The sequence below is a fragment of the Canis lupus genome, chromosome 15 (assembly GCF_048164855.1).
Source record: "Canis lupus baileyi chromosome 15, mCanLup2.hap1, whole genome shotgun sequence".
In the NCBI taxonomy this organism is placed as follows: Eukaryota; Metazoa; Chordata; class Mammalia; order Carnivora; family Canidae; genus Canis; species Canis lupus.
The window spans coordinates 53,109,958-53,136,926 of NC_132852.1; the positions used below are offsets into that span (position 1 = coordinate 53,109,958).

The 26,969-nt window shown below is 43.0% G+C and overlaps 1 protein-coding gene across 4 annotated transcripts in view; it reads right to left on the reverse strand.

Annotated features, from left to right (window-relative positions):
• The window catches only part of SLC37A3 (solute carrier family 37 member 3), a 51,167-nt gene that overhangs the window by 22,916 nt on the left and 1,282 nt on the right, over positions 1-26,969 (reverse strand). For 3 of the 4 annotated variants that reach the window (XM_072777424.1, XM_072777425.1, XM_072777426.1), the window contains exons 2-6: positions 17,940-18,101; positions 16,228-16,336; positions 8,942-9,034; positions 5,014-5,097; positions 2,131-2,276 (exon numbers count right to left, since the gene is read on the reverse strand). In XM_072777424.1, coding sequence (XP_072633525.1) covers positions 2,131-2,276; positions 5,014-5,097; positions 8,942-9,034; positions 16,228-16,336; positions 17,940-18,028 — 521 coding nt within the window. In that variant the 5' untranslated portion in view covers positions 18,029-18,101. Of the gene's footprint in view, positions 1-2,130; positions 2,277-3,781; positions 3,913-5,013; positions 5,098-8,941; positions 9,035-16,227; positions 16,337-17,939; positions 18,102-26,969 lie in introns of those variants that run through there. The other variant, XM_072777427.1, reaches the window with a different exon arrangement.

Sequence of the window (26,969 nt, forward strand, 5' to 3'; positions counted from 1 at the left end):
AATTAGAGTATGCTCATTAAGTCGTACTTATTCTACCCATACGACATTTCATGGGTGAACTTTCATGATGTTACAGATCATTAGCCAGCAGGCATCATGACTCCCAATGTGAAAACCTAGGAGGCTGGAAACCTGAGGGAAGCCAGGCAGAGCATGCACTGATCACTCAGTGGGTGGATAATGTCTGTTTCATACACTGGTCTATGGTAAAAGAGTAAACAGATAAAAAAGACCGAACCATAGATGAGATAAATGTGTATCTCACAATATATATTTACCCAGGACAAATTAAAGAAATCCAAATTAATAATACTCTTGAAATCAGAATGTCACCAAAAATGGCAAATAGCAAAGCCAAATCTTTGAGAATCTCGACTTATTTTCCATCCTATAAATGAAGTACGGCTCTTCTTCCTGGCAGCCCAGAAGATGCTGTAGCGGGTTCCACTCTCATGCCGTGGCCTGTATCACACATAAACTCACATATGATCTGACAACTACTTGAAGGTTTGGGGAAAAGATGTCCAATTTGAGCTTTCAAGCCCCAAAGTTTGGCATTCTTCATCTGTAACGTATTAGAGTCTTTGTTACGTGATCTTATTTATTCATGAGAACATACAGAGAGAGGCAGAGACATAGGCAGAGGGAGAAACAGACTCCCTGTGGGGAGCCTGATGCGGGACTCAATCCCAGGACCTCAGGATCATGACCTGAGCCAAAGGCAAATGCTTAACCACTAAGCCACCCAGGCATCCTTGTTATGTGATCTTAGGCAAGTCCCATAGATAATTTTTGACCTCAATTTCTTCATCTTTAATGTAAGAAGATAAAATTAGACCACTGAGTCTCAAACAAAGGGAAGGGAAGGCAAAACCCACAGGAAGACACATGACAGGATGCTACATGACTTATGTTCTGTTAAGGGAAGATTTTTGAGATGTACTGCCTTAGCCACACTCAAAATCTGACCATGACCAGCAGAGTATTAAGAATGTGCCTAGGGATCCCCAGGTGGCTCACCGGTTTAGCGCCTGCCTTCAGCCCAGGGCGTGATCTTGGGGTCCCGGGATCGAGTCCCACATCGAGCTCTCTGCATGGAGCCTGCTTCTCCCTCTGCCTGTGTCTCTGCCCCCCCCCCGCCCCCCTGTATCTCTCATGAAAAAATAAAAACTTAAAAAAAAAAAAAAAGGAATGTGCCTCACTGGGGCACCTGGGTGGCCCAGTCAGTTAAGCTTGACTCTTGATTTCATCTCAGGTCATGATCTCAAGGTGGTGAGATTGAGCCCCACATCAGGCTCCATGTTGGATGTGGAGCCTGCTTAAGATTCTCTCTCTCTGGGTGGCTCAGCGGTTTAGAGCCTGCTTCTCCCTCTGCCTGTGTCTCTGCCTCTCTCTCTCTCTCTCTGTCTCTCATGAATAAATAAAAATCTTAAAAAAAAAAAAAAAAAAAAGATTCTCTCTCTCCTCCCCCAGCTCACATGCACTCTCTCTCTAAAAAAAAAAAAAGTAAATAAAAATAAATAAGAACATGCATCACCGGCCTACACCCTTCAAGTCCACACCTTTTCCAATACTCTCCAAAGTGAAGCTTTTTCTCAACTTTCTAAAATAGAAGAGGTGGGTAGTGTTGAAAAGATGGAGTTAACTGATGACAAGTCTGAATCATCTGATATTAAAACCATTTCAAAGGGGGAAGCCCGAGTGGCTCAGAGGTTTAGTGCTGCCTTCAGCCCAGGGCGTGATCCTAGAGACCTGGGATCGAGTCCCACGTCGGGCTCCCTGCATGGAGCCTGCTTCTCTCTCTGCCTGTGTCTCTGCCTCTCTGTGTGTGTGTCTCTCATCAATAAATAAAATCTTTAAAAAAACCAAAACACTTAAAGGGACACCTGGGTGGCTCAGCAGTTGAGGCCTTTGCCTCCTGAATTCCAGGATCGAGTCCCACATCGGGCTCCCTGCATGGAGCCTGCTTCTCCTCCCTCTGCCTATTTCTCTGCCTCTCTCTGTGTCTCTCTTGAAAAAATAAATAAAATCTTTTTTTTAATAAATAAATAAATAAATAAATAAATAAATAAATAAATAAATAATAAAACCACTTAAAAAGAGAAATCAAAGAGGAAGAGAGTGGCATACCCAGCTTTTCCAAACCAGTTGCCCATAACAGCAACCACACAGGGCCAACCAGTAGACTGGAGCAGGCCATTTACAATCCACAGGCAGCAGTAGAGTCCCTTGTTGTAGAAATGCAGCCATTCTGTGACAGTGCCAAAGACAAACACCTAGGATACGAAGGGAAGAAAAAGGAACATGTGACATCCACAGACACTTTTAGGACACTAAAATGCCAACCACAATGACGTCTGTGCATGAAGAAACATGCCCAAAGGTGTAGGGCCAAAGAGACATGTGCCGACTTTTCAGATGCTCCTACTCTGAGCATAAGGTGAATAAGACAAGACCCAAGTGCCACCACTGAGCAGGGATGTCAATCAACACAAAGTTCATTAATGATTACACCCATTTGACTTGTATTTTTAGCTCTAAGAAGTTAAATGCTCATTGTTCAACTTCATTAGACAACTCTTGCTGTTATCTCGTCCTCAGACCCGTGTGTGTGTAGAGGACTACTATGGGGGCTGATTGAAGTCGTGTATGTAAATTCAGTCAGGGCAGTGCCCCACACACTGTGGGGACCAGGAAGCGCCAGCTATGATCATTCCTGCAGCTACCGAGACAACCGGTGTAACCTGTGATCTGCTCAAGAATTCAGAAGCATTCATCAAGTCACCACTGTGGGGGGGTGGCATTTTGCTCAAGTGGACATTTTATCGGTAGTCGAAGTTACTTTTGGAATATTTTGCATGGGTTAGAAATAGTATGTACCAGGGATCCCTGGGTGGCTCAACAGTTTAGCACCTGCCTTTGGCCCAGGGCGCAATCCTGGGGTCCCGGGATTGAGTCCCATGTCGGGCTCCCTGCATGGAGCCTCCTTCTCCCTCTGCCTGTGTCTCTGCCTCTCTCTCTCTCTCTCATAAATAAATAAATAAAATATTTTTTAAAAATATAGTATGTACCATACTGTATGATTCCATTCTGGAATCAGCACAACTATTAGGAGGACAGAAAAATGGTCAGTGATTGATAGAGGCTGGGGGAGGGGGGAGGAGGAGCAGTGGTTACAGAACTATACTCCTTTGTCAAAACTCAGAACTACACACCAAGAAGGGTGAGTTTATGCACATACTTCAATTTTTCAAAAAATGTGAAAAAAAAAAGCAAAGCAAAAACGTATAGAGGTTTTAAAACAATATGTATAGGGGCACCTGAGTGGCTCAGTCAGTTAAGCATCTGCCTTCGGCTCAGATCATGATCCCAGGGTCCTGGGATGGGCTCCCTGCTCAGTGGGAAACCTGCTTCTCCTTCTCCCTCAGCCTGCCACTCCCCCTGCTTGTGCTGAATCTATCAAATGAATAAAATCTTAAAAACAAATAAACAAACAAACAAAAAAAGATTAAAGCAATGCGTATATATGTGTAGGTAAGAGGGCTGTAAATGTAAGTAAAGTGCTTCAATCTCTCAAATGGCAGATACTGGAAAACAATAATAAAACTGGGACTAGCTGAATGCCATGCTTTCATTCAACCAACAAAAACTCCTCACTAGGACCTAGGAAACAAAAAAAGATGCATCAAATGTGGATCTGGCCCTCTCTAGTATTTAATTATCCAGGGCATTTTTTCCACATGCCTCACACACAGAAACCCACATAACCTTCCCTACCAACCTGGGGGGAGGCATTCAAACAAGGAGGATGAAGCACACAGCAATCATCCCAGGAAATGGCAAGTGAGGAACTGACACGCAGGGAGTCCAGGTCTAAGAAACCTGTGACCTCCACCACCATGCCACTGACTCCTAGGGAAAACAAGAGTGATACAGAAATCAGTGGACTAAGTAGTCAACGATGTCAGTGCCTTCAAAGACATACAGGCGGGGGAGCACAGAAGAGGAAATGATTACTTTCAGGAATGAATGAGGTCAGTAAAGGAAGACATCGTGAAAGAAGTGCCATTTGACCAATAACTTGCTGGCGACATTGAGCTAGACTATGGAGAGCTGAAAAGAGAGCCATTCAAGGCAGGAAAGGCAAAAACAAACAGAGTGAGGCAGAAAGGCACAGGGTATGTTGGGACCATGGAAAACAGTTTGGCCAGAGCCAACTGGTAAAGCATAGAGACAGACGGGACTGTCAAGGCAGGACACAACCCAGTTCTCAAGAGCACCGAATGCCATGCTATTTATGCTTGGCTTCTGTGTTCAATTCAGGCAGCATGTATACTATTTATGCATGGCTCTGGTGGTGACTGAATCACAAAAGGGACATGATCCAAATCTCACTTTAAAAAGATTCCCCTATGGGGATCCCTGGGTGGCACAGCGGTTTGGCGCCTGCCTTTGGCCCAGGGCGCGATCCTGGAGACCCGGGATCGAATCCCACGTCAGGCTCCCGGTGCATGGAGCCTGCTTCTCCCTCTGCCTGTGTCTCTGCCTCTCTCTCTCTCTCTCTGAGTGTGACTATCGTAAATAAATAAATTAAAAAAAAAAAAAAAAAAAAAAAGATTCCCCTATGAGCAGCCTGGGTGGCTCAACGGTTTAGCACCACCTTCGGCCCAGGGCGTGATCCTAGAAACCCGGGATCAAGTCCCACGTTGGGCTCCCTGCATGGAGCCTGCTTCTCCCTCTGCTTGTGTCTCTGTCTCTCTCTCTCTCTGTGTCTCTCATGAATAAGTCAATAAAATCTTTTATAAATTTTTTTAAAATTAAATAAATAAATAAATATAAAAAGATTCCCCTAACTGAAAAGGCACACGAGGTATTAAAAAATTGAATATTGATTTTACTTTTCTATTCTACATATAGAAATGGGCAGGAGGAGTACTTGGATTCTAAAATACCCAACCAAGATGATGATGATGATGATGATGATGATGATAAAAATAATACCTTTCAACTTACCACTAGTGCAGAAGAGCACATGCCAAAAGATAGAACCCATCGTAAATTAAGCCGATCTCCAACAATTCCACTGATGAAAAGGCCCTAAAAATAAAGCATTTTATTTCACAGCTCTGAATAACACAGCCTGAAAAAGGGAAGATGCGTTGCAAACCAAGTGAGGGAAATAAAACACTGACATGACTCAAAATTAAACTTCATTCTTATGCCCAGACTAGCTGTCTCAGTTTCAAAAATGTTTCATAAAATGACAGTGCACTTCTGCACATTATACTGTAAACAAACTCACGCACCAAAATACTGTAATCTAGGCTAAACTTTGAGTCTACCAAAAGCAAATCCCCCTCACTGTCTAAAAGGAGCCTGGAAAAGCAAAAATCAAAACAAATAAAACCAAGAATATTAATTAATAAAACAAGCCCACAAATATATTTCATTTTCTAGAACAGATTAACTTAAAAATCAGTTATCTGGGACACCTGGGTAGCTCAGTGGTTGGGCATCTGCCTTTGGGTCAGGGTGTGATCCCAAGATCCGGAATCAAGTCCTACATCGGGCTCCCTGCATGGACCCTGCTTCTCCCTCTGCCTGTGACTCTGCCTCTATCTCTCTCTCCCTCTGTGTCTCTCATGAATAAATAAATAAAATCTTAAAAAAAAAAAAAAAAGATCAGTTATCTGCACTCCCAGGGGGGCTGCCCTTAGTTAGCCATTTGCATCCTGAGTCAAGATGTGTTACAACATGTCCTGTACCACAGAAGTTTCTGGGGCACAGGCACTGCCTATTTAATCTGACCCTTGGGTTTCATGACCTCACAAGGCAGGGAGAGTAAGGACACAAAGACAGTAATTAGTTGAAGAACGGTACAAATGTTCTGCCTTCTGCTCTCCTCTTAGTGGCAGGAAATAAAAACCTGAGTCATGGCAGCAAGGCACACTAAAGAGCCCATGGCAATACACCAGGTTTCTTCCATAAGTATGTAAAATGAACAAATGTCTTCACGGAAAACCTAAATCCAGATACAAGTGTTTCTGGTAAACTGTCGATCTCTACATTAGAGAAAATTTAGATTGATAGGTCTCATTATGGTCAACCTGTCACTACCTCAAAAGAAGCACCTATAAGCTTTCAATTCTTCATTCTACAGCTGCCACTCAGGTGCCTTATGCTATATAGAGTAAAGGAGGTGAAGAAAATCTCAGTGTTTCAGATTAGAGAATCAATTCATCCTGTGGTGTTCCAAATGCCTGCGTGATGCCTAGAAAGCTCCAAAAGGACATGTGGCTCAATACAAAGAAATATGATCACTGATGTTCCATGGCACTTTTTATCTCCTAAACCTACTTAATCCTGGGGATAAGTATTATCACAACTCTATAGAAAAGTAAGGTTAAATTTCATTTCAAAACCAAGTTTCCTACAGCTAGTTGACAGTGGTAGAGCTGGTCTTTGCTCTAGACTATACATGGCTTCTTAAAACATTCCACAAAAGGCTCGCAGCGAGGCACCACTGCCAGTGCTCCAGCCAAAGTCGAATGACCGTACACTGGGATGTCATACAGAAAATGCCCAGGATACAGGTGCCTGGGTGGCTAAGTGGTTAAGTATCTGCCTTCAGCTCAGGGCGTGATCCTGGAGTCCTGGGATCAAGTCCCGCATCAGACTCCCTGCAGGGAGCCTGCTTCTCCCTCTGCCTATGTCTCTGCCTCTCTCTCTCTCTCTCTCTCTCTCTCTCTCTCTCTCTCGGTGTCTCTCATGAGTATATAAAATCTTAAAAAAACAAAAACAAAAACACAACGCCCAGGGTGAGGAGCATGGCTACATGATCTAAGGTCTGCTCCAATTGTTTCTACAAGCTTCCTCTTTGAAGAAAAGATATTCCAAATACTGTCCAAATAAACATTCAGAGAACACTTTGGAACTTCCACCAGGTATTTCCCATCACCTGGATATCACTAATTAAAAGGTTTCTTTACAAAGCACCTGGGTGGTTCAGTCCCTTAAGTGTCTGTCTCTTGATTTCAGCTCAGGTCGTGGTCTCAGTGCTGGGAGATCTCATGTCCCAGGGAGTCTGCATTCTCTCCCTCTCCCTCTGCCCTTCCCCCTGCTTGCTTGTGTGCATGCTCTCTCTCTCTCTAATCAATAAACCTTTTTAAAAAAAGCTTTTTAATAACTGTAGACATCTTCACGAGAGGAAATCAAACAGTGGGAAGAAAGGGAGGACCATTCACAGTGCAGGGGTCCAGTGGCAGCCACCACTTCCCACAGCCTTAACTCAGCAGCCACCGAACTTGCTCCCTACCACCAGACAGAGATCCCAGCTGCCCTATCCAAGGTGACTACCTCGGACAATGAGCACCTCTTTTCCCCCCATGCTGGCATGGTTCCTGGGACACCACTATTCCATAGTTGTCCCCCTCCACTGCTTGCCTATTTCTCATGTCCCCTGCCTCTAAGTACAGGAAGCCCCACGGCTCAGCTGTCACACCTGTCATACTATCCCCACCTGCTCCCTTGATGATCAGTCTTGTAACTCTGAAAAGTATTTCTATGCCAAGGACTCTGAAATTTGTACCACCAGCCTGAACCTCTACCTTGAACTCCAGACTCCATACATAACTAAGTGTCTGTTCTTCATCCTTTAGGCAAGAATAGGTATCTCACCTGTAACATGTCCAAAAGCCATTTTCCCCAAAGCCTACCCTTCCCAATTTTAATATATGTGCTCCTGAAGCAAACACAAGCCTACCCTTCCCGTTGTCTTCCACTCTGTTATGATACTAACACTCTAGAGTTGTCCTCAAGGCCTCTCTTTCTCTTATACTCCACATTCAACAGGAAAAATAATGATTGGTTCTACCTTCAAAACACAAAACCGGGCAGCCCCGGTGGCGCAGCAGTTTAGCGCTGCCTGCAGCCTGGGGTGTGATCCTGGAGACCCGGGATCTAGTCCTACGTCGGGTTCCCTGCATGGAGCCTGCTTCTCTCTCTGCCTCTCTCTCTCTCTCTCTCTGTGTGTGTGTGTGTGTGTGTCTCAATAAATAAATAAAATATTTTAAAATTAAAAAAATTAAAAAAAATAAAACACAAAATCTACTTCTTCCCATTTCTGTTACTCCTGGATCTAAACCACCATCATCCTTCACCTCAAAATTGGAACAGCCTAATCTATGTCCCTGTTTCTGCCTCTACCCTTTGGTCTAGTCTCCTGGGACAGCAAGTGGGCCTGTCCAAACACAGGGCAGATCCTGGCACTCCTCTGTGCAAAACCTTTCAGGGCTCCCATCTCACTCCCATCTCACTGTTGGGGCCAAAGCCCCAACAAAAGGACCAAAAACCCTAAAGGTCTGAGCCCCACACCTTTTCTAGCCTCATTTCCCATCACTCTGTACTAGTCACCCTGACCTCACTTACCTACTTCAGGTCTTTGCTCAAATATCGCCTCCTACTTGAGGTCTTTCCCAGCCATCCCAGTCCTAAATTACGACTACCACTCAGCGCTCTTTAGACCCCCTTTCCTGCTTTTTTTTCTCCCCAGCATCTGTACTGTTCAACTGACCCCCTTCAACTGTACTGTTTGCTTCTGTATAAAATTGTATTACTGTCTGTCTTCCTTAGATCCCACTTCAAGAAGATAAGTTTTATAAAGCTACGGATTTTTCCTGTGTTGATGAACTCTCACAGACTAGAAAAGTACCTGGCACATGCTAGGTATTCAGTAAACATCTGTCAAATAGACGGATAAGTGGGTGGATGGATGGATGGATGGACGGATGGATAGATGGAAATGACACAGAATATAAACTTCAGCAATGTTGAACTCTCCTCTGTCAACAAATTCTAAAATCTCTTATGAACTTCACAAGGTTTGGAGTCATTTCCATTTATATCTTTCCTCAACCTAAAACCCCCAAATTCTGAAACTTACCACAGCATAAGAGAAGAGGAAAATAGTATCCAGTGTCCCAAGGAAAAGTGTGGCTTCCTCTGCGCTGGGAAACAAATGGTTGCTGCTCCAGATCTACAGCAACACAGTAAGAATCACGTTAGTCCCCGCTGCTACCTGTCAGTCCTTCCCATTTCTCAAAGCCCCTTTACCTAGAGCCTCTCTGCCCACCCTCACAGAATCCAGGGGAGGTTGGACAGAGGAAATTGGCACTCTAGATAAGGAAACACACGTGCAAAAAGGTCTGCAAGCTCAAAGCTATTTGCACAATGCTAAAATGTTGTTTTTTCCCTTTAACTTTTCCATTGATGGGACAAAAGCAGTAGTGGGTAAAACTATGACTCAGCAGGAGTCAAAGCAGTTACACAAAATCATACTATTAATCACTGTATTTAAAAATAATAAGCACTGTATTTATTGCCACGCTCACAGTTTAAAAAAAAAAAGCCAATTTCACTTAAAGAACATCCTTGATACATGCTAGATGCTGAATAAATCTTTGTTGAGTAGTGAGGCACCTGGGTGGCTCAGTTCAGCTCAGGTCATGATCTCAGGGTCATGAGATTGAGCCCCATGCTCCATGCTCAGTGAGGAGTCTGCTTATCCCTCTCCCTCTAACCCACTACCAGCCCCGACTCACAAACCCTCTCTCTCTCAAATTAAATAAAAATATTTTTAAAATATTTTTTTCTCAAGCAGTAAAATGTTTGGTTTTTTAAAAGCTTTTATTTATTTATTCATGAGAGACACAGAGAGAGAGGCAGAGACATAGGCAGAAGGAGAAGCAGGCTCCCTGTGATGAGCCCAATGCGGGACGCGATCCCAGGATCCCGGGATCACAACCTAAACCAAAGGCAGACACTCAAAACACTGAGCCACCCAGGTGCCCCAAGCAGTAAAAAAAAATATTAATTTGATTAAATCTGGCCCCTGAGCACACTGATGTGCATCCGCACGCAGCATACCAAAGAGCCACAGCTGTCTTGAGGGAAAGCACTAGTGAAGCTGTGTGAGGTGCAAGCGAGGATGCTGTTTTTTACTTGAAAGAATGACTGACAGACAAGCTATAGTTATTCAGTTTGGGGTACCTGGCACACATTTCCTCAAAAAAGAATGAAATAAGCCTGTCACTTCAAAATCCATTCAAAGTAAAGACAGACAAATGGATCTTAATATAAGGGTATAAAAAGTTAATTGATACAGTTTCAGATTCCACACGCAACTAACCTTTAAAAAATTGCCATTTGTCAAATTCTGGTGTAGTATCAAAGACGAATGCCCACAATTAACTGGAAAGGCTATTAAAATACTTCTCCCCTTCCTACTATGTATCTGTCAAAGGTCAAATTCTCTTTATACAGTTCAAAGGATCATGTTGCAAGAGATTGACTTCAGAAGCAGACATGAAAATCTGCTATCATCTATTAAGCCAGACTTGAGATTTGCAAAAATGTAAATTAATGCCATTCTCCTCATGAAGTGATTTTTTTTTGTCTAGAAATATCACTTTTCATAAAATGCTATTTATGTTAACACATTATTGGTAAAAAAAAAAAAAAGAAAGAAAGAAAAAAGAAAAAAAAACACATTATTGTTTACTTAATTTATTTACAAAGCCAATGAATTTTTTAAAGATTTTATTATTTATTTGAGAGACAGCATAGGGGGAGGGGCAGAAGAAGATGGAGAGAGAAAATCTCAAGCAGACTCCCCACTGGGTGGGGTGGCAGATATGGGGCTCCATCCCACAACCCTAAGATCATGACCTGAGCTGAAATCAAGAGTCGGACACTTGGGCAACTGGGTGCTCAGTGGTTGAGCGTATGCCTTTGGCTCAGGTCGTGATCCCGGTGTCCTGGAATTGAGTCGCACACAGGGAGCCTCCTTCTCCCTCCGCCTGTGTCTCTGCCTCTCTCTGTGTGTCTCTTCTGAATAAATAAATAAAATCTTTTTTTAAAAATTATTAAAAAAAAAAAAAAGAATCAGACACTTAATCGACTGAGCCACCCAGGCACACCTCCCCTTTTCACTGTTGAAAACTGATGTATTTTTTTCAGTTTCTCAGTTTTAATTTCTAAAACAGTAAGTATCTAAAAATATAAACCCACATAACCAAAAGCTCTTTGGGCTCCTCAGAGCAAAAATTTAGAGAATTACTGGAATAAATGATTTCTGAGATGAGTTGTTACAGAAAAGAAATTCTGACTTTAGAATGTTAAGAAAAAAAAAAATGTTAAGAAGAAAATCACAGTCAGCAATTAAAAAAAAAAAACTTTAACAGAAAGTAAAATCCCCAAATCATAAAAGAATATATATTAGTGTGATTCTAAAGGATTGGGACTCATTTCTGTGTGGCTTACAGCACTAGTCTTGCTCCTTTAACATCTCAGATACTGCTGTCATGATAAGACCCTGTATACAGACCTAAGATTGATCAGTATTTCAGTGCACCAAGTAGGACCCTAAAGTTCTCCACTTAGACTTACTTCGCCACATTTTCCCTCAGACCACAATCTTTGGCCCTGAGGCTCATCAGGCTCCAGAACTAAGCCCTGTCGGGCACACAGCAATGTGAGCTAGAGACAGTGGCCCTAAGCAGCTCCTCAGAAGTTTCTAGAGTTTTTCTGTACTCTCTCAAGAAGCCACCAAAACTCCCTGCAGGTGTGGCCTTCATAAGAACTGACAGATTTTAAAACAGCTTTCTTCTGCTTCACTGCCAGAATTCAGCTGAAATATACTTTTGATGGCTTGCTTAACAAGTAGAAAACAAAACCCAAAAACTTAAAAAACAAAGTAGGACTAACAGAAAGATACAAAAAATAGGATGACAGAAAAAGCCTAGAAAAGAAAATCTACTTCAATAATAGAAGTCAGATCAAGATGAGAACACTAGACAGTGAGAAATGGTCTGTGTATACAGAGTGAAGGATCCAGTGTTTGACAAAAGTCACTGACAAGATGACTTAACACACTGAAACCCCACACCCTGCAGTGGTTTAAGCTGGCCTGCTTGTATGTGCAATGATGGTGAGAACCCAGAGGTTTGTACGTGTGTGGGGTTTTCTCGTGTCGGGGGGCGGGTGGAAGGCAGGGCTGCAGTAACCCACTAGAACAGCTGCATAATGAGGCACTTCCTGGAAGCATGAAATTGCGTGCACAGACCATCAGTGACCCTGTGGGTTTCCTGAGCGAGAATGTTTATCACAGAGTGAGGGCGAGGCATGGGGTGGAGACCTTGGGGGAGAGCTTCCTGAAGTGGTGAGCAGAGGATGAGCTAATGCTGACCTATGGTCCAGGGCTCTGTTCTCTGCCTACAGTGAATGGAGTGGTATCGGTTTCCGTGAGGTCCCGTTGGGGGAAGACAGGCTGTGGATGAGCTTGAAGCAGAATGTTGAGGACACCCTCAATCCCATTTCCCTCTCCTGGACAGGGTAGGCTCCCTACACTATCCTCACGGAAGGATCACACTGTCTGGTAAAGAAAAGACTTTTTAGTTTAGTGAACAAAGTTTTGTTTACAGTTTTCAATCAAGTTGCCTGACCTGTCAAACATAACTGTTACTTCCTTATTATCTCTAAACAGAGATTTTTTTTTCTTTTTTTTCTTTTTTTTTTTTTTCATTTATTTATGATAGTCACATAGAGAGAGAGAGAGAGAGAGAGGCAGAGACATAGGCAGAGGGAGAAGCAGGCTCCATGCACCGGGAGCCTGACGTGGGATTCGATCCGGGGTCTCCAGGATCGCGCCCTGGGCCAAAGGCAGGCGCCAAACCGCTGCGCCACCCAGGGATCCCTAAACAGAGATTTCATGGTATGTTCACTGACTGCTTTCAATGTTTGTGCGTATCACCAGGATTTATTATAAACTCTCAAGGTAAAGAGACTGGGTGCGCTTAATTCTTTTCATAAGATACCTAAGATATCTATGCATAAAAAAGAAAGCTATCGTAAGTAATTTTTGAGATGTTGTTCAGGACACTTTGAAATGAAATGAAATGAAATGAAATGAAATGAAATGAAATGAAATGAAATGAAATGAAATGAAAAAAGAAAAAAAAGAAAAGAAAAGAAAGGAAAGGAAAGAAAGGAAAAGGAAAGGAAAGGGAAGGAAGAAATGTTTAACAATACATGAGCAAAGTATCTTTCAGAAACTTTTACACAAACTTCCGGTTCTAAGAACTCTTCCCACTTTGGACAAGAAAGCAAGTGTCAAAGGGAGGCCAGGGTTGACAGTTACAGACCGAGAAACATAGGAAGACTGAAAGGCACACATGGCCCTAGAGGCCCCACTCCCAGCAGCAGGCTTCAGGCAGGAAGAAACCCAGACCTTAAAGTCTAAGGAAAGGAACAGAAGGTCAGCACTGCTGTCGGTGATGGCAGAGACAGAAATACAAAGATCTCCAGGATCAGTCTCAACTTGACCTCTATATAACCAATCCATCCAAACTACTTAATCCATGGTTCTGAAAAACCAAAATGTGAAACCTATTTTAGCAGCAGTTAGAGTGAGTAAATAAACATCTAAGCAGAAAAGTGAATGCAAGTCCCCTAAGAGCTACTAATGTGACATAGTTACTGGCAGGAAAGAGTTAACACAGCAGGCCCAAGACTGTTCTCCCTAATAAGGCCTACTTGTAAGGTTGGCCCCTAGCTGGCATCTGGGAATCGGGATCTAGGGAGGGTTCCCACCCTTCCCTGCTAAGAGTGGTTCACTGTACCTAAACTATTTGTACAAACAATGTGGTTTATGCTAAACCTGCTTTCCTTCTGGGAGTCTGGAATTTTTTTATGTGCCAGGCACAGTGCCTACATAACAAGTCCCAATAAAAACCCTGGGCACTGAGTCTCTAATAACTTTCCCTGGTAGACAAGATTCCACCCATGTTGTTACAATTTGTTGCTGGAAGAATTACATCCATCCTGTGTGACTCCACCAAAAAAGCACTCTTGGAAATGCACCTGGCTTCCTCCAAACCTCAGCCTGTATGCTTTTTTTCCCCTTTGCTGATTTTACTCTGTATCCTTTCACTGGAATAAACCATAGCTGTGAGTAGGACTATAAGCTGAGTCCTGTGAGTCCTTTTAGTGAATCATCTCAACCTAGGGGTGGTCCTGGGAACCCTCAACTCAATTACCTAAAAAACAAAGGCAGCCTTAGGTAATACAACCAGAAACTCAGTGCCTAACAGAAATCCGACTATTCTGTATACTAGTCAGACTGTACCTGCAGTACCACATTTAGGGCACAGTGTCACTACACTACAATTGAAGGAGCCTGGGATGTTTGGCCTCAATGAGAGAAACTTAGGGAGATAGGTTTGCTTTGAATATTCAGCAGGCTGTCATGCAGCAGGAATCAATTACTATGCGTGGCTCAGAAGAAAACCCAAGATAGAAATTAAACAGCAGAATACTTTTCCCTCAATACAAGAAAGAACTTCCTCCAAGTGTTAAACCAGTTGAGTGATCATCTTTCAATAGTGACAAAATTCCATTCTGGCTGAGAGATTAGAGCACCTGATCCCTTTTAAGGCCACTCCATCTTGAAGGTTTGATCATTTAAGATGTCTCACTGTGCACACAACACTAGTCAAGACTCAGTGTGAAACCTAGCCTTCCATTCTTAACATCCTTCCTTTTAAAAGTTCCTGATAATTTAAATTCAAGAAAAATTGTATAGAAAGCTGCCCAACTGGCTCAGTCAGGAGAGCATGCAACTCTTGATCTCAGGGTCGTAAGTTTGAGCTCTACGTTGGGTGTAGAGATTACTAAAAAAAAATAAATAAATAAACTTTAAAAATAGGGGGAGGGGAAGAAAAATTATACAAGAGCATCTTCAACAGAACATCAGTTCTATGAGGACAGGCTCTTTTTTTCTTTTAATCGTCTCTGTAGGTTTTTTTTTTTTTTTTTTTGTATCCTCACTGCCTCAAATACTGTTGATGCAAGATAGAGCCCCAATAAGCACTTGACTGAATAACTTAATTACATTTTGAGGGGATATGCCTATAACCGTCAGATCTCTGTGAGCTTTTAATTGATCCAAATACAGGAAAAATATGTTAAGAAATAAGACATGCTGAGACACCTGGGTGGCTCAGTTGGTTAAGGGTCTGACTTCGGATCAGGTCATGATCCTAGGATCCTGGGATCATGCTCCATGTTGGGTTGCCAACTCAGCAGAGAGTCTGTTCTCCCTCTGCCTCTGTCCCTCCCCCAGCTTGTCCTCTCTCTCTGTCTCAAATGAATACAATCTTTGAAAACAAAAACAAAAACAAATAAGACATGCCAAGAATATTAATATGTGTGAATAATTCCACATAAGTAGAACTCAAGGAGTGTGGTAAAGAATGAGTGGACTGGACTTGTGTATTGACTTTTTTTTTTTAAGATTTTATTTATTTATTCACGAGAGACATACAGAGAGAGGCAGAGACACAGACAGAGGGAGAAGCAGGCTCCCTGTGGGGAGCCCTATGTGGACTTGATCCCAGGACCTGAGCCAAAGGCAGATGCTCAACCACTGAGCTACCCAGGTGCCCCCAACATAGCATATTGGAAAGAACAGTATCTCCATTCCAAGCTGTCATCAAAGAATTCACCTGACCCATAATGAAACCAAGAAAGTGGATACACACTCTGACTTCTAGACTCTTAAGCAGGATACAAACAAATTAAACAAATGGCAACTATGTAAACACTGAGACATTAAACTATGTAATACATGGTATACACCATTCAGAAGGGGAAAAAAAATCAGTGGAAGGTGGGGAAAAAACTCGACAGAAAAAGTGGTATTTTAGGGGCATCTGGCTGGCTCAGTCAGTAGAGCACACACCTCTTGGTCTCAGGGTCGCGAGTCTAAGCCCCAGGATGGATATAGAGATTACTTAAAAATAAGAAAAAGTGATATTTTATCTTGCCACAAAGGGAAAAGCAAGATTTACGTGAGTGGGAAGAAAGCAAAAGAGCATACAAAAGAAAATGAGCAAAATCTCAAAGGCAGAAATGAGTACAGATACCTGGGAAACTCAAAAAACCACCTTCCCAGAAATGTGTCACTTCAAAACAGTGAAAAAGAAGCTGGATGAAGTGTAAAACAGGCCTGAGTCGGGGCAAGCTAAGAAATCAAGCAGAACAGTTTGGGTTTTATGCCACAGGAAACAGCCATCTCAGAGTCCTAAGCAGATGAATGAAACAAAATAGAAGACCTTAAGAGGAATTTAGGGGGTGGGCACAGCTCCCTTCCTGGCACTTTGCTCTGCTTACCTCTACAGGCAGGTTAATTGACTTGTTAAAAGCACTTGGGGTCCACTGCTTAGAGATACTGACTTTGACATTGCTAAAAGTTTTTCTTGATGCATGGAGCAACGAATAACTGCAAAAGAGAAAAGAAATACGGCTGAATGAATAGCAAAGAAAATGGCATTCAATAAAATCCTGGGTATAGTCCCATGTGTTTTATTCAATTTTTGAATTCTCCTCTTAAAAAAAAAAGAAAAAGTACTGCTTTATGAGATCAATTGAAACAGTCTCTGCCAAGCAAAAGAAAGAATTAACCAGTCTTCTTCAACATGAGCCCCTGTGTCCACTCATAACTTACCCCTCCACTTAGGCACAGGACTGATACAGGACTGATCCCAACCTACTCTAAATCATGGTTGCAGTTCTATAAAAAATTTTAAGTCTTTAGCAACGGTTGGCCCATCAATGCATTACCCATTAAGTAGCTTTCTCTGGAGTCCTGTCTTTTCCTATTGATGCCTTCTTTCATGCATCAAGAATGGATATCCCTAAAGCCAGCATCCAAAATTACCTATCAACTCTTACATCCTTAGAGAACCAACCATTTCCTAGTTTCTGCCTTAAAACAATCAAATCACATCACTTGCGGTGCCTTCAATAAAGATTAATAGTAAATAAAATCTACCTAGAAGAAATCATCAAAATAGTTGCGTCACAGGGTTATAAGTAACACGGCTCCTAAAACCAAACAGCCTGGTTTGTGGCATCTATGGCCTCTAAAGTAAGAGCCACTGAGGGCTATAGAATCATAAACATGGATAATCCTTCAGTCAAGCTAGCACTTGGGATCTCACAGGAGTCACTAGAACTCCTCACAACTGTCTCTTTTTTTATTTTTTTAAAAGATTTTATTGGGACGCCTAGGTGGCTCAGCAGGTTGAGCATCTGCCTTCAGCCCAGGGCATGATCCCGTGCTCCTGGGATCGAGTCCCACATCGGGCTCCCCGCGTGGAGCCTGCTTCTCCCTTTGTCTCTGCCTTTGTCTCTGCCTCTCTCTGTGTGTCTCTCATGAATAAATAAAATCTTAAAAAAAAAAAAAAGATTTTATTTATTTATTCATGAGAGACACACAGAGAGAGACAGAAACAGAGGCAGTGGGAGAAGCAGGCTCCCTGTGGGGAGGCCGATTTGGAACTCGATCCCAAGACCCCCAGATCATGACCTGAGCCGAAGGCAGATGCTCAACCACTGAGCCACCCAGGAGTCCCATCCTCACAAGTGTCTCATACCTTACTGTTCAAGGAAGCACAAGGCATTCCCTGAATATGTATGCCCTTTGTTCTCAAGCTCCTGGTTTTAATAAATAAAACACTGTATACTAAGCCAGGGTTTCTCAATCATGGCCCTGCTGACATTTTAGGCCTCCCAAATTCTCTATTGTGGGAGGCTAGCCTGTGCATTGTAGGAGCTACAGCAGCATCCCTAGTCTGTACCCACTGCAAGTGGCACTCCTTCCCCCAGGGTGACAACCAAAAATGCCTCCAGACATTGCCAAACTTGGGCAAAATGGCCCCGAAAACTACTGAGAGGTACCAGAGAGCACAACAGAAAGAATAACTAGCCTATTTCACAAGCCATGCCAATCACTGCACTAAATACTTGCCGTGCCAACGACTAGCCCCCTCACACAGACAAAACCAAAAAACACAAGAGAACAGTTTGAGCAACAAACATACCTGAAGAAGGTAAGCAGGAATACAACAACATGATGATGACTGAACCGGGAGAACAGAGTTCCTCTTTGAAAAATATTTGGCCAGGCCATAGTCTTCCTGACCTTCCTTCTCAGCTCCGACCTTAAAGTTTGGACAGTGAATTATTTACATCATTTCTTCTTTCTGCAAAGACAAAATGCATTACCAACATTACTTAAAATAAGTAGTCTATCCAAAAACTGCTTTAGACTTAGAACCAGTCAGCATATGATCAGGCCTTGAAAAAAATCACCTCGGCTAGCAGACACCAGAAAACTAGATTGATAATTATGTTTATAACAAGCCCTTAGGGGCACCTGGGTGGCTCAGTCAGTTAAGCATCTGCCTTTGGCTCAGGTCATGATCCTGGAGTCTTGGGATCAAGCCCCGCATGAGGCTCCCTGCATGGAGCCTGCTTCTCCCACTGCCTGTGTCTCTGCCTCTCTCTGCCTCTCAAGAATAAATAAATAAAATCTTTTTTAAAGTAAATAAATAAATAAATAAGTCCTTAAAAAGAAAAATCCTGGGGATCCCTGGGTGGCGCAGCGGTTTGGCGCCTGCCTTTGGCCCAAGGCGCAATCCTGGAGACCCGGGATCAAATCCCACATCAGGCTCCCGGTGCATGGAGCCTGCTTCTCCCTCTGCCTATGTCTCTGCCTCTCTCTCTCTCTGTGACTATCAAAAATAAATAAAAAGAAAAAAAAAAAAGAAAAATCCTTGACAAAAGATTACATCCTAATAGAAAGCCATCTTGGGCCGACCTGGTGGCTCAGCAGTTTAGCGCCACCTTCAGCCCAGGGTGTGATCCTGGAGACCCAGAATCGAGTCCCACATCGGGCTCCCTGCATGGAGCCTGTTTCTCCCTCTGCCTGTGTCTCTGCCTCTCTGTGTCTCTCATGAATAAATAAATAAAATCTTTAAAAAAAAAAAAGCCATCTATTAGATTTTCTTATCCGTTTGTATGTGGGATGGTTGGCTACATCTACCAAGTAAATAAATAAAATCTTTAAAAAAAAAAAAAAAGTAAAATATCCACAGCATTGGAAAAGTCCTGTAACTTGTATTAGGGAAAAATAAATTGTCAAAATGACCTGTATGCTACAATACACTACAATAGTCAAGGTAGGAGACAAACTTAAGAACTTCCAGTACTAAAATTAGCAAATCACAGGGCTTTGCTTTCAAGACTGCGCTCAGCCAGTAACTGCTGACTTTTCACTGTAACTGCTATTATACTCATGTTTTTTGTTTTGTTTAAAAGATGTTATTTATTTATTTATTCATGAGAGACAGAGAGAGAGGCAGAGACACAGACAGAGGGAGAAACAGGCTTCCCGTAAGGAGCCCGATGCGGAACTCGATCCCAGATCCCGGGACCACACCCTGAGCCAAAGGCAGACGCTCAATTGCTGAGCCACCCAGGCATCCCTATGCACATGTTTTCACTAGCCACAGCTTGGTAGATGTAGCCAAACCTTAAATGCTGACAGAACCAGACAAAAGACCATTCCTGAAACTTGCAGATAAAAGGTACAAAGTTGAGGTAGTTAAAATTATATAACCATTATAGCTGTTTCATTTACTGGCTGTAAGTCCTTGGACAAGTCAATCTTTATGAATCACAGACAGTCATCTATGAAACGGCCTATCTCTTCTGAGACTTATGAGACTAAACAGTGTATGTAAGGTATTGAGAAACTAATTTTAGCCACTGACCTGCCCAGAATTAATCAATCACACATCAGTAGAAGGTAGCTAATTTCATTTCATCTTTCTACCTGGAAAATGGTCACAAAATAATGAGCCAAGTAGGATTTTAAGATTCCACTTACAAAAATGTAACAAACTTTCTGTCTGTAATTCCAGAAAGTTACAAACCTGAGAGCTATTAGTGTCACTGCTAAATTTACCTCCATCCTCTAAATTAAACATGAAACCCCAGTGGAACAACAAAGCTTTATGTAAACTGTAGTTCTATGAATTGAACACATTTGCACCTCCAAACACTGTACTGAATACTTCAGGGAAGGTTGCGACCTGTGAAGTAATTTATCAGGTAAAATAGTAATTCCAAAAATGTATGCTCCAACAGACTGGGATTACATTGCTTTGGCAATAATGGTTGTGTCTTTCAAGGCCGTGCAGTTACATTAATAACTTTACATGACTAGAGCTGTTCGAGACCATCTGGATTTCATTTCTAAATAAACCACTTTTTCCTTAGCTACAATGACAGGAGAGAAAGGGCTTAATAACTATACCAGGAAAATAGTTTCAAATATTCACCTGCTGTTGGCAGAATGGCACTTAAAATGAATACTATCATACCATCTGGTCCTACATAATTACAGTAAATAATAATAATAATAATAATAATATCTTGCACCTATATTCCCTACATCACAGAAGCTATTTCTAATCATCTGTGAGCTCGGCGACCCTGGGGAAGTACTGACAGTTTCGCCAAGTCTGAATCCACCAAGCACATCCTACTTTCTGAAGGCCATTTTCTTTCCTGCTCTAAATACAGACAACAAATCTCTAACATTTTTCAAGTGTTTGTAAATGCTATTACAATTAATAAAACAAAAATTCACTTAAGTATTTCTAAATTCACAGTAGCTTACCATTTAGCCTTTTCTCAATCAATGGATACTGAATATACAGCTATTATATGAGAACAAGAATTAGCTTTTTAAAATAAACTTATTAAAAATAAGATCCTTGCCATCAAAAAGGATACAGAACCACTGAGCCATGTTCTACTTTTGAAAACAAGTTGATAATCATTAGCTCATCTGATTTGTAATGAAGCTTTTTTGAGTCCTAGAAGATCACCCACAGGACGTATTTTTCTAGAATGGAACATTCCACATTGTGTGATCAATGTTACAAAAAAGATGGCTTCACGGGGCACCCGGGTGGCTCTGTGGTTGAGCATCTGCCTTCGGCTCAGGTCGTGATCCCAGCCAGGGTCCTGGGATCGAGTCCCATGTCGGGCTCCTTGCAGGGAGCCTGCTTCTCCCTCGGCCTGTGTCTCTGCCTCTCTGTGTGTGTCTCTCATGAACAAATAAATAAAATCTTAAATTAAAAAAAAAAAAGTTGGCTTCACTTGTAACACATCCAAATAGAAGGCAATCTCCCCTTTGTAAAGCAATGCCTTGGAGTAGCAACCATTCCAAAACCGTTGCTTTCTATAGATATTCAGAAACCATTCCAACCCCACAACATAAGATTTCAGGTTGCCTCGTATTAGGAATGCTGTGGGAAGACAGAGTCTACGAAGTGGACGGGAGGAAAGCATCTCACTCCCCCATGCCCACGTCATCTGACTCCATCTCCACCCCACTCCAACCTTCTTATCTTGCTCTCTGGAAATCTAGATATGCAGTGAATAAACTCCAGATGGTCACCCTCCTTGGAGGGTTCTTTGCCTCAGACTCTGGCCTGTCCCCAGATGACCCTGAATCCTCTGAGGTCTTTCAAGGAGAGAGTCATCTTTCTTCTCATGATAACTCTTCCTCCTCGCAAGACCCCAGCTTCTCTGAACTCAAGCAGTGGGAGTGGGGGGGGTTCGAGTGCCTCCTGCCCCAGAGCAGGGTCACGTCCTGACCTCCCAGCACTCCGCTCTCACTGTAGACAGCCCCTTGCCTCACTTCCCTTCTGCCACTGCTTCCGTCCCAGCGCAACAGCCAGGTGGCTCAACTCTCCTTCCCCTGCCCCCTTCACCACCAGTCTTTGCCTCCAACATCACTACCCCAGACTAAAATTTCAAAGACCCTACATTCTTTCCCTCCAGAGAACCACTTGCTCTCCCACTTCCCACTCAACAGTCCTTTTACCTCAGCAAGCCTCCCAACTCAGTCACCTCGCCACGTTCCCGTTACCCATTACCCTCCTCTTGTCCTCACTGCCTTCTTTACCAACTTAGAATCAAACCAATCCCTTAGGGATCTTTTTTCTTGCTTGTCTCTGTCTTCCTTCCCTGCACCCAAGCAGTTGAGTTTTGCCAGAGAAAAATCACACACGCAGGACGATTTCACTTTTTAGATTCAAAACCACAAACCTCAAAGGACATGCAACACTGCCCAGCATGTCTACACTTCCTCAATTATTTTGCTTCCTCAACCTCTAAGACAATTTCACACTTCTCTATTTAGAGTTCCAGCATCGGGAATCCCTGGGTGGCTCAGCAGTTTAGCGCCTGCCTTTGGCCCAGGGCACGATTCTGGAGTCCCGGGATCGAGTCCCGCGTCAGGCTCCCAGCATGGAGCCTGCTTCTCCCTCCTCCTGTGTCTCTGCCTCGCTCTCTCTCTCTATGTCTGTCATAAATAAATAAATAAATCTTTAAAAAAAAAAAAATAGAGTTCCAGCATCTCTCTCTCTCTTCCTCACCTAGTACGATGGCTTTCCACCAATGACCCCCACAGCTATGGCTCTAACATGGACCTTCCAGAGTTCCTAACAGTACAACCAACCATCCACTTGATATGCCTCCATGGATCTGAAGCAAGATCTTCATTTCCTCCCTCCAAATCTATTTCTTCCCCAGAATCCCCCACCTTAGAAGTAATACCACCATGCTTCCAAGTTGTCCAAGGTAACCAGGACTTACTCACTTTTCCTTTTCTCTCTCTCAACTTCCGCATCCAACCCATTACTAGTTACCCCCCAAAATATATCCCAAATCCATCCTCCTCTCTCCATCCCCACTACCACCACGTCTACCCCAACGGCCTTTTGAAGGCTTTCACCATTTCTTCATCTACCCTGCCCCCAACTCCTTCTCCACACATCAACCAGAAATGTATCTTAAAACATAAATCAGCTCTCATTCCTCTGCTTATAATACACTGATGGCTTCCCAAGACTCAGATATAAATACAAAACTCTTTGCCATGGCCTTCAAAGCCTGAATACCCTGGCCCTCTGTAGTAAAACAAGAAGAATAAGGGGTGAAGAGCAGTGGAGTTGACAGCTGTGGCCACCAAAAAGAAGTTAGGGATGAAGGAGGAGAAGCATGCTCTTGGCCAAGCAGAGAGCCCGACGTGGGGCTTGTTCCCAAGCCTCTGAGATCACATCCTGAGCCAAAGGCAGATGCTTCACCAACTGAGCCACCCAAACGCCCCAATAAATAAAATAAAAAAAAAAAAAGATTAACAGAAAAATGATGTTATGTGAAACCAAATGTGGTAATAGTGTATTATTAACAAGGTATGATTTTTTTCCCCTCAAATCCCCTGGATTAAAAAAAAAAATCCCCTGGATTTATACCTTTAAGCTTAAGGGGATTTATACCTTTAAGCTTTCTAATTACTATGTTTTACCCAACTTGGGATATTTTAACCTTTTTTCTTATAGAGTATGGCATAGTGACTAGGGTCAGGTCTGGGTCTAAATGCTCGCTTCATCTGTTAAGAGATATTATTTTATAAAATCTGTTTTCTCATGTATGAGATGTGAGAACTAAATGCAATAATTTAGGGCAATTACCTAACACAGTGCCTGGTACTTTGGAAGGATTTGGTGTTGGTTATGGTCAAAGAATTCATTCATTGGCAAAATCTTTATTGATGGTTTTTTTTTTTTTAAAGATTTATTTATTTATTCATGATAGACACACACACACACAGAGGCAGAGACACAGGCAGAGGGAGAAGCAGGCTCCGTGCAGGAAGCCTGACGGGACTCGATCCTCAGTCTCCAGGATCCCGCCCTGGGCTGAAGGCAGCGCTAAACTGCTGAGCCAGCTGGGCCACCCTTTATTGATGGTTCTAAATACTCTCCTAGGAGCAGCCCGGGTGGCTCAGTGGTTTAGCGCCGCCTTCAGCCCAGGGCCTGACCCTGGAGACCCGGGATCGAGTCCCACGTCAGGCTCCCTGCATAGAGCCTGCTTCTCCCTCTGCCTGTGTCTCTGCCTCTCTCTCTGTGTGTGTCTCTCATAAATAAATAAAATCTTTTAAAAATAAATAAATGCTCTGCTAGGTGCCAAAGATCGTTTTGGGCTTAAGACAGAGGAGTCCACTGCTTTTGGGGAGCTTACAGAAGAACAATACACATGTAAACAGTTAAACCAGATAATTTGATTGGGAGCAGTGCTCTCAAGGGAAGAAACAGAGATGAGAGAGGTAACTGAGTGACTTCCCCAACCATTGTAGGTAGGGCCCTCAGGGCATGCACTGAGGGAGATGACTTGGGGATGAGCCAAGAAAAGGAAAGAGCAAGTCTTTTGCAAAGAACAGGAGAAAAGCATTTCAAGCAGTGGAACAGCAAATGCAAAGACCCAAAAAGTAGGATATTAGATGAGCAATGAATGAGTTTACTCTTCAGATTTCAGTTTTTACATTTGCAAAGTAAAAAGATTATGTGTACTGAAACATAAAAACGTGGCTGTAAGAGTATTAAATGCATAGCTGAGGGATGCCTGCGTGGTTCAGTAGGTTAAGCATCTGCCTTTGGCTCAGGTCATGACCCTGGTCCATAAACCAGCCTCACATCCTGCTCCTTGCATGGCAGGGAGACTACTTCTCCCTCTGCCTCTGCCTGCCACTCCCCTTGCTTGTGCTGTCTCTCCCTCTCTCTCTCTCTGACAAATAAATAAAATTTTTTTAAAAAAAATAAAAAATAGAGATCCCTGGGTGGCGCAGCGGTTTAGCGCCTGCCTTTGGCCCAGGGCGCGATCCTGGAGACCCGGGATCGAATCCCACATCAGACTCCCGGTGCATGGAGCCTGCTTCTCCCTCTGCCTGTCTCTGCCTCTCTCTCTCTCTGTGACTATCATAAATAAATTTAAAAAATTAAAAAAATAAAAATAAATAAATAAAAAATAATAGGGGATCCCTGGGTGGCTCAGCAGTTTAGCGCCTGCCTTTGGCCCAGGGCGTGATCCCAGAGTCCCAGGATTGAGTCCCACACCAGGCTCCCTGCATGGAGCCTGCTTCCCCCTCTGCCTGTGTCTCTGCCTCTCTCTCTCTCTGTCTCTCATGAATAAATAAATAAAATCTTCAAAAAAAGAAAATTTAAAAATAGGGACACCTGAGGGATCCCTGGGTGGCGCAGCGGTTTGGTGCCTGCCTTTGGCCCAGGGCGCGATCCTGGAGACCCGGGATCGAATCCCACGTCGGGCTCTCGGTGCATGGAGCCTGCTTCTCCCTCTGCCTGTGTCTCTGCGCCTCTCTCTCTCTCTCTCTGTGACTATCATAAATAAATAAAAAAAAAAAAAAAAAATAGGGACACCTGAGTGGCTCAGTGGTTTAGTGCCTGCCTTCGGCCCAGGTCCTGATCCTGGAGTCCCGGGATCGAGTCCCACATCAGGCTCCCTGCATCGAGCCTGCTTCTCCCTCTGACCGTGTCTCTGCCTCTCTCTCTGTGTCTCTCATGAATAAATAAATAAAATCTTTTAAAAAAATTTTTTAAATACATAGTTGAGTTGAGCTATTTTGACAGTATTGTGTATGTTGTAATTTAGCACTTCAATGCTTGACACACAAATCTCCTTTTCATCCCATATTATCTCATTTGAAGCCATTTACCTGTACTACATAAAACCCTTTTACTCAAAACTCGTCTTCTATAATTTTTCTCTTTTTAAATTGTATCTAGCACTTACCTGTAAAATTTTCTTATCTTATTCCAGGGCTCTTAAATTACATTCTTCCTACCTATTTTAAACATATTCCAAAGACAAGGAGTTTTCACAGTACAAATCTTTCCTTCTCAGGGCACCTGGCTGGTTCAGTAGCATGTGACTCCTGAAACTGGGGTCAGGTTTGAGCCCCACAATTATGGGGTAGATTGTATTTAAAAAAAAAAAATCTTGGGACGCCTGCGTGGCTCAGTAGTTGAGTGCCTGCCTTCAGCTCCAGATGTGATCCTGGAGTCCCAGGATCAGGTCCCACATCAGGCTCCCTGCGTGGAGCCTGCTTCTCCCTCTGCTTGTGTCTCTGCCTCTCTCTGTGTGTGTCTTTCACGAATGAATGAAATCTAAAAAAAAAAAAAACTTTCCTTCTCCTAAACAAAAGGCTTATACTCCAGTTAATGGTCATTGCCGTGACATTTCATTTTATCAGGGATGAAGAGGAACAAAACAGAACATTCAATGATACACTTAATCCTGACAGCTAGAGAAAAACAAGACATTGCACTGACTTTAATTTTACAAAAGTACTGTTTCAGGGTAATTTTCACATGGAAATCAAAGATTAACGGAAGAGGAGCATCTGGGTGGCTCAATCAGTTAAGCATCTGCCTGTGGCTCAGGTCATGATTTTGGGGTCGTGGGATCAAGTTCCCTCTCCCCTCTCCCAGTCTGGTTCCCTGCTCAGCAGAGTCTGCTGCTCCCCCTCTCATTACCCTTCCCTCTGCTTGTGTGTGCACGCTCTCTCTCTCTCAAATAAATAAATAAAATCTGTGTTTCTTTTTAAGATTTTATTATCTCTCAGAGTAGTAGACAGAAGGAGAAGGAGAAACATGCTCTTGGCCAAGCAGAGAGCCCGACGTGGGGCTTGTTCCCAAGCCTCTGAGATCACATCCTGAACCAAAGGCAGATGCTTCACCAACTGAGCCACCCAAGCACCCCAATAAATAAAATTCAAAAAAACAAAGATTAACAGAAAAATGATGTTATGTGAAACCAAATGTGGGCCACAAAAAGGCATTAAAGTTCGAGTTGGAACCACAGACTCTCAGCTTAAAGTCTCTGAGCCTCGATTCTCTCATTTAAGAATTAAATGAGGGGATCCCTGGGTGGCGCAGCGGTTTGGCGTCTGCCTTTGGCCCACGGCGCGATCCTGGAGACCCAGGATCGAATCCCACGTCAGGCTCCCGGTGCATGGAGCCTGCTTCTCCCTCTGCCTGTGTCTCTGCCTCTCTCTCTCTCTCTCTGTGTGACTATCATAAATAAATAAAATTAAAAAAAAAAAAATTAAGAATTAAATGAGGGGATCCCTGGGTGGCTTAACGGTTTAGCATCTGCCTTCAGCCCAGGTCGTGATCCTAGAGTCCCGGGATGGA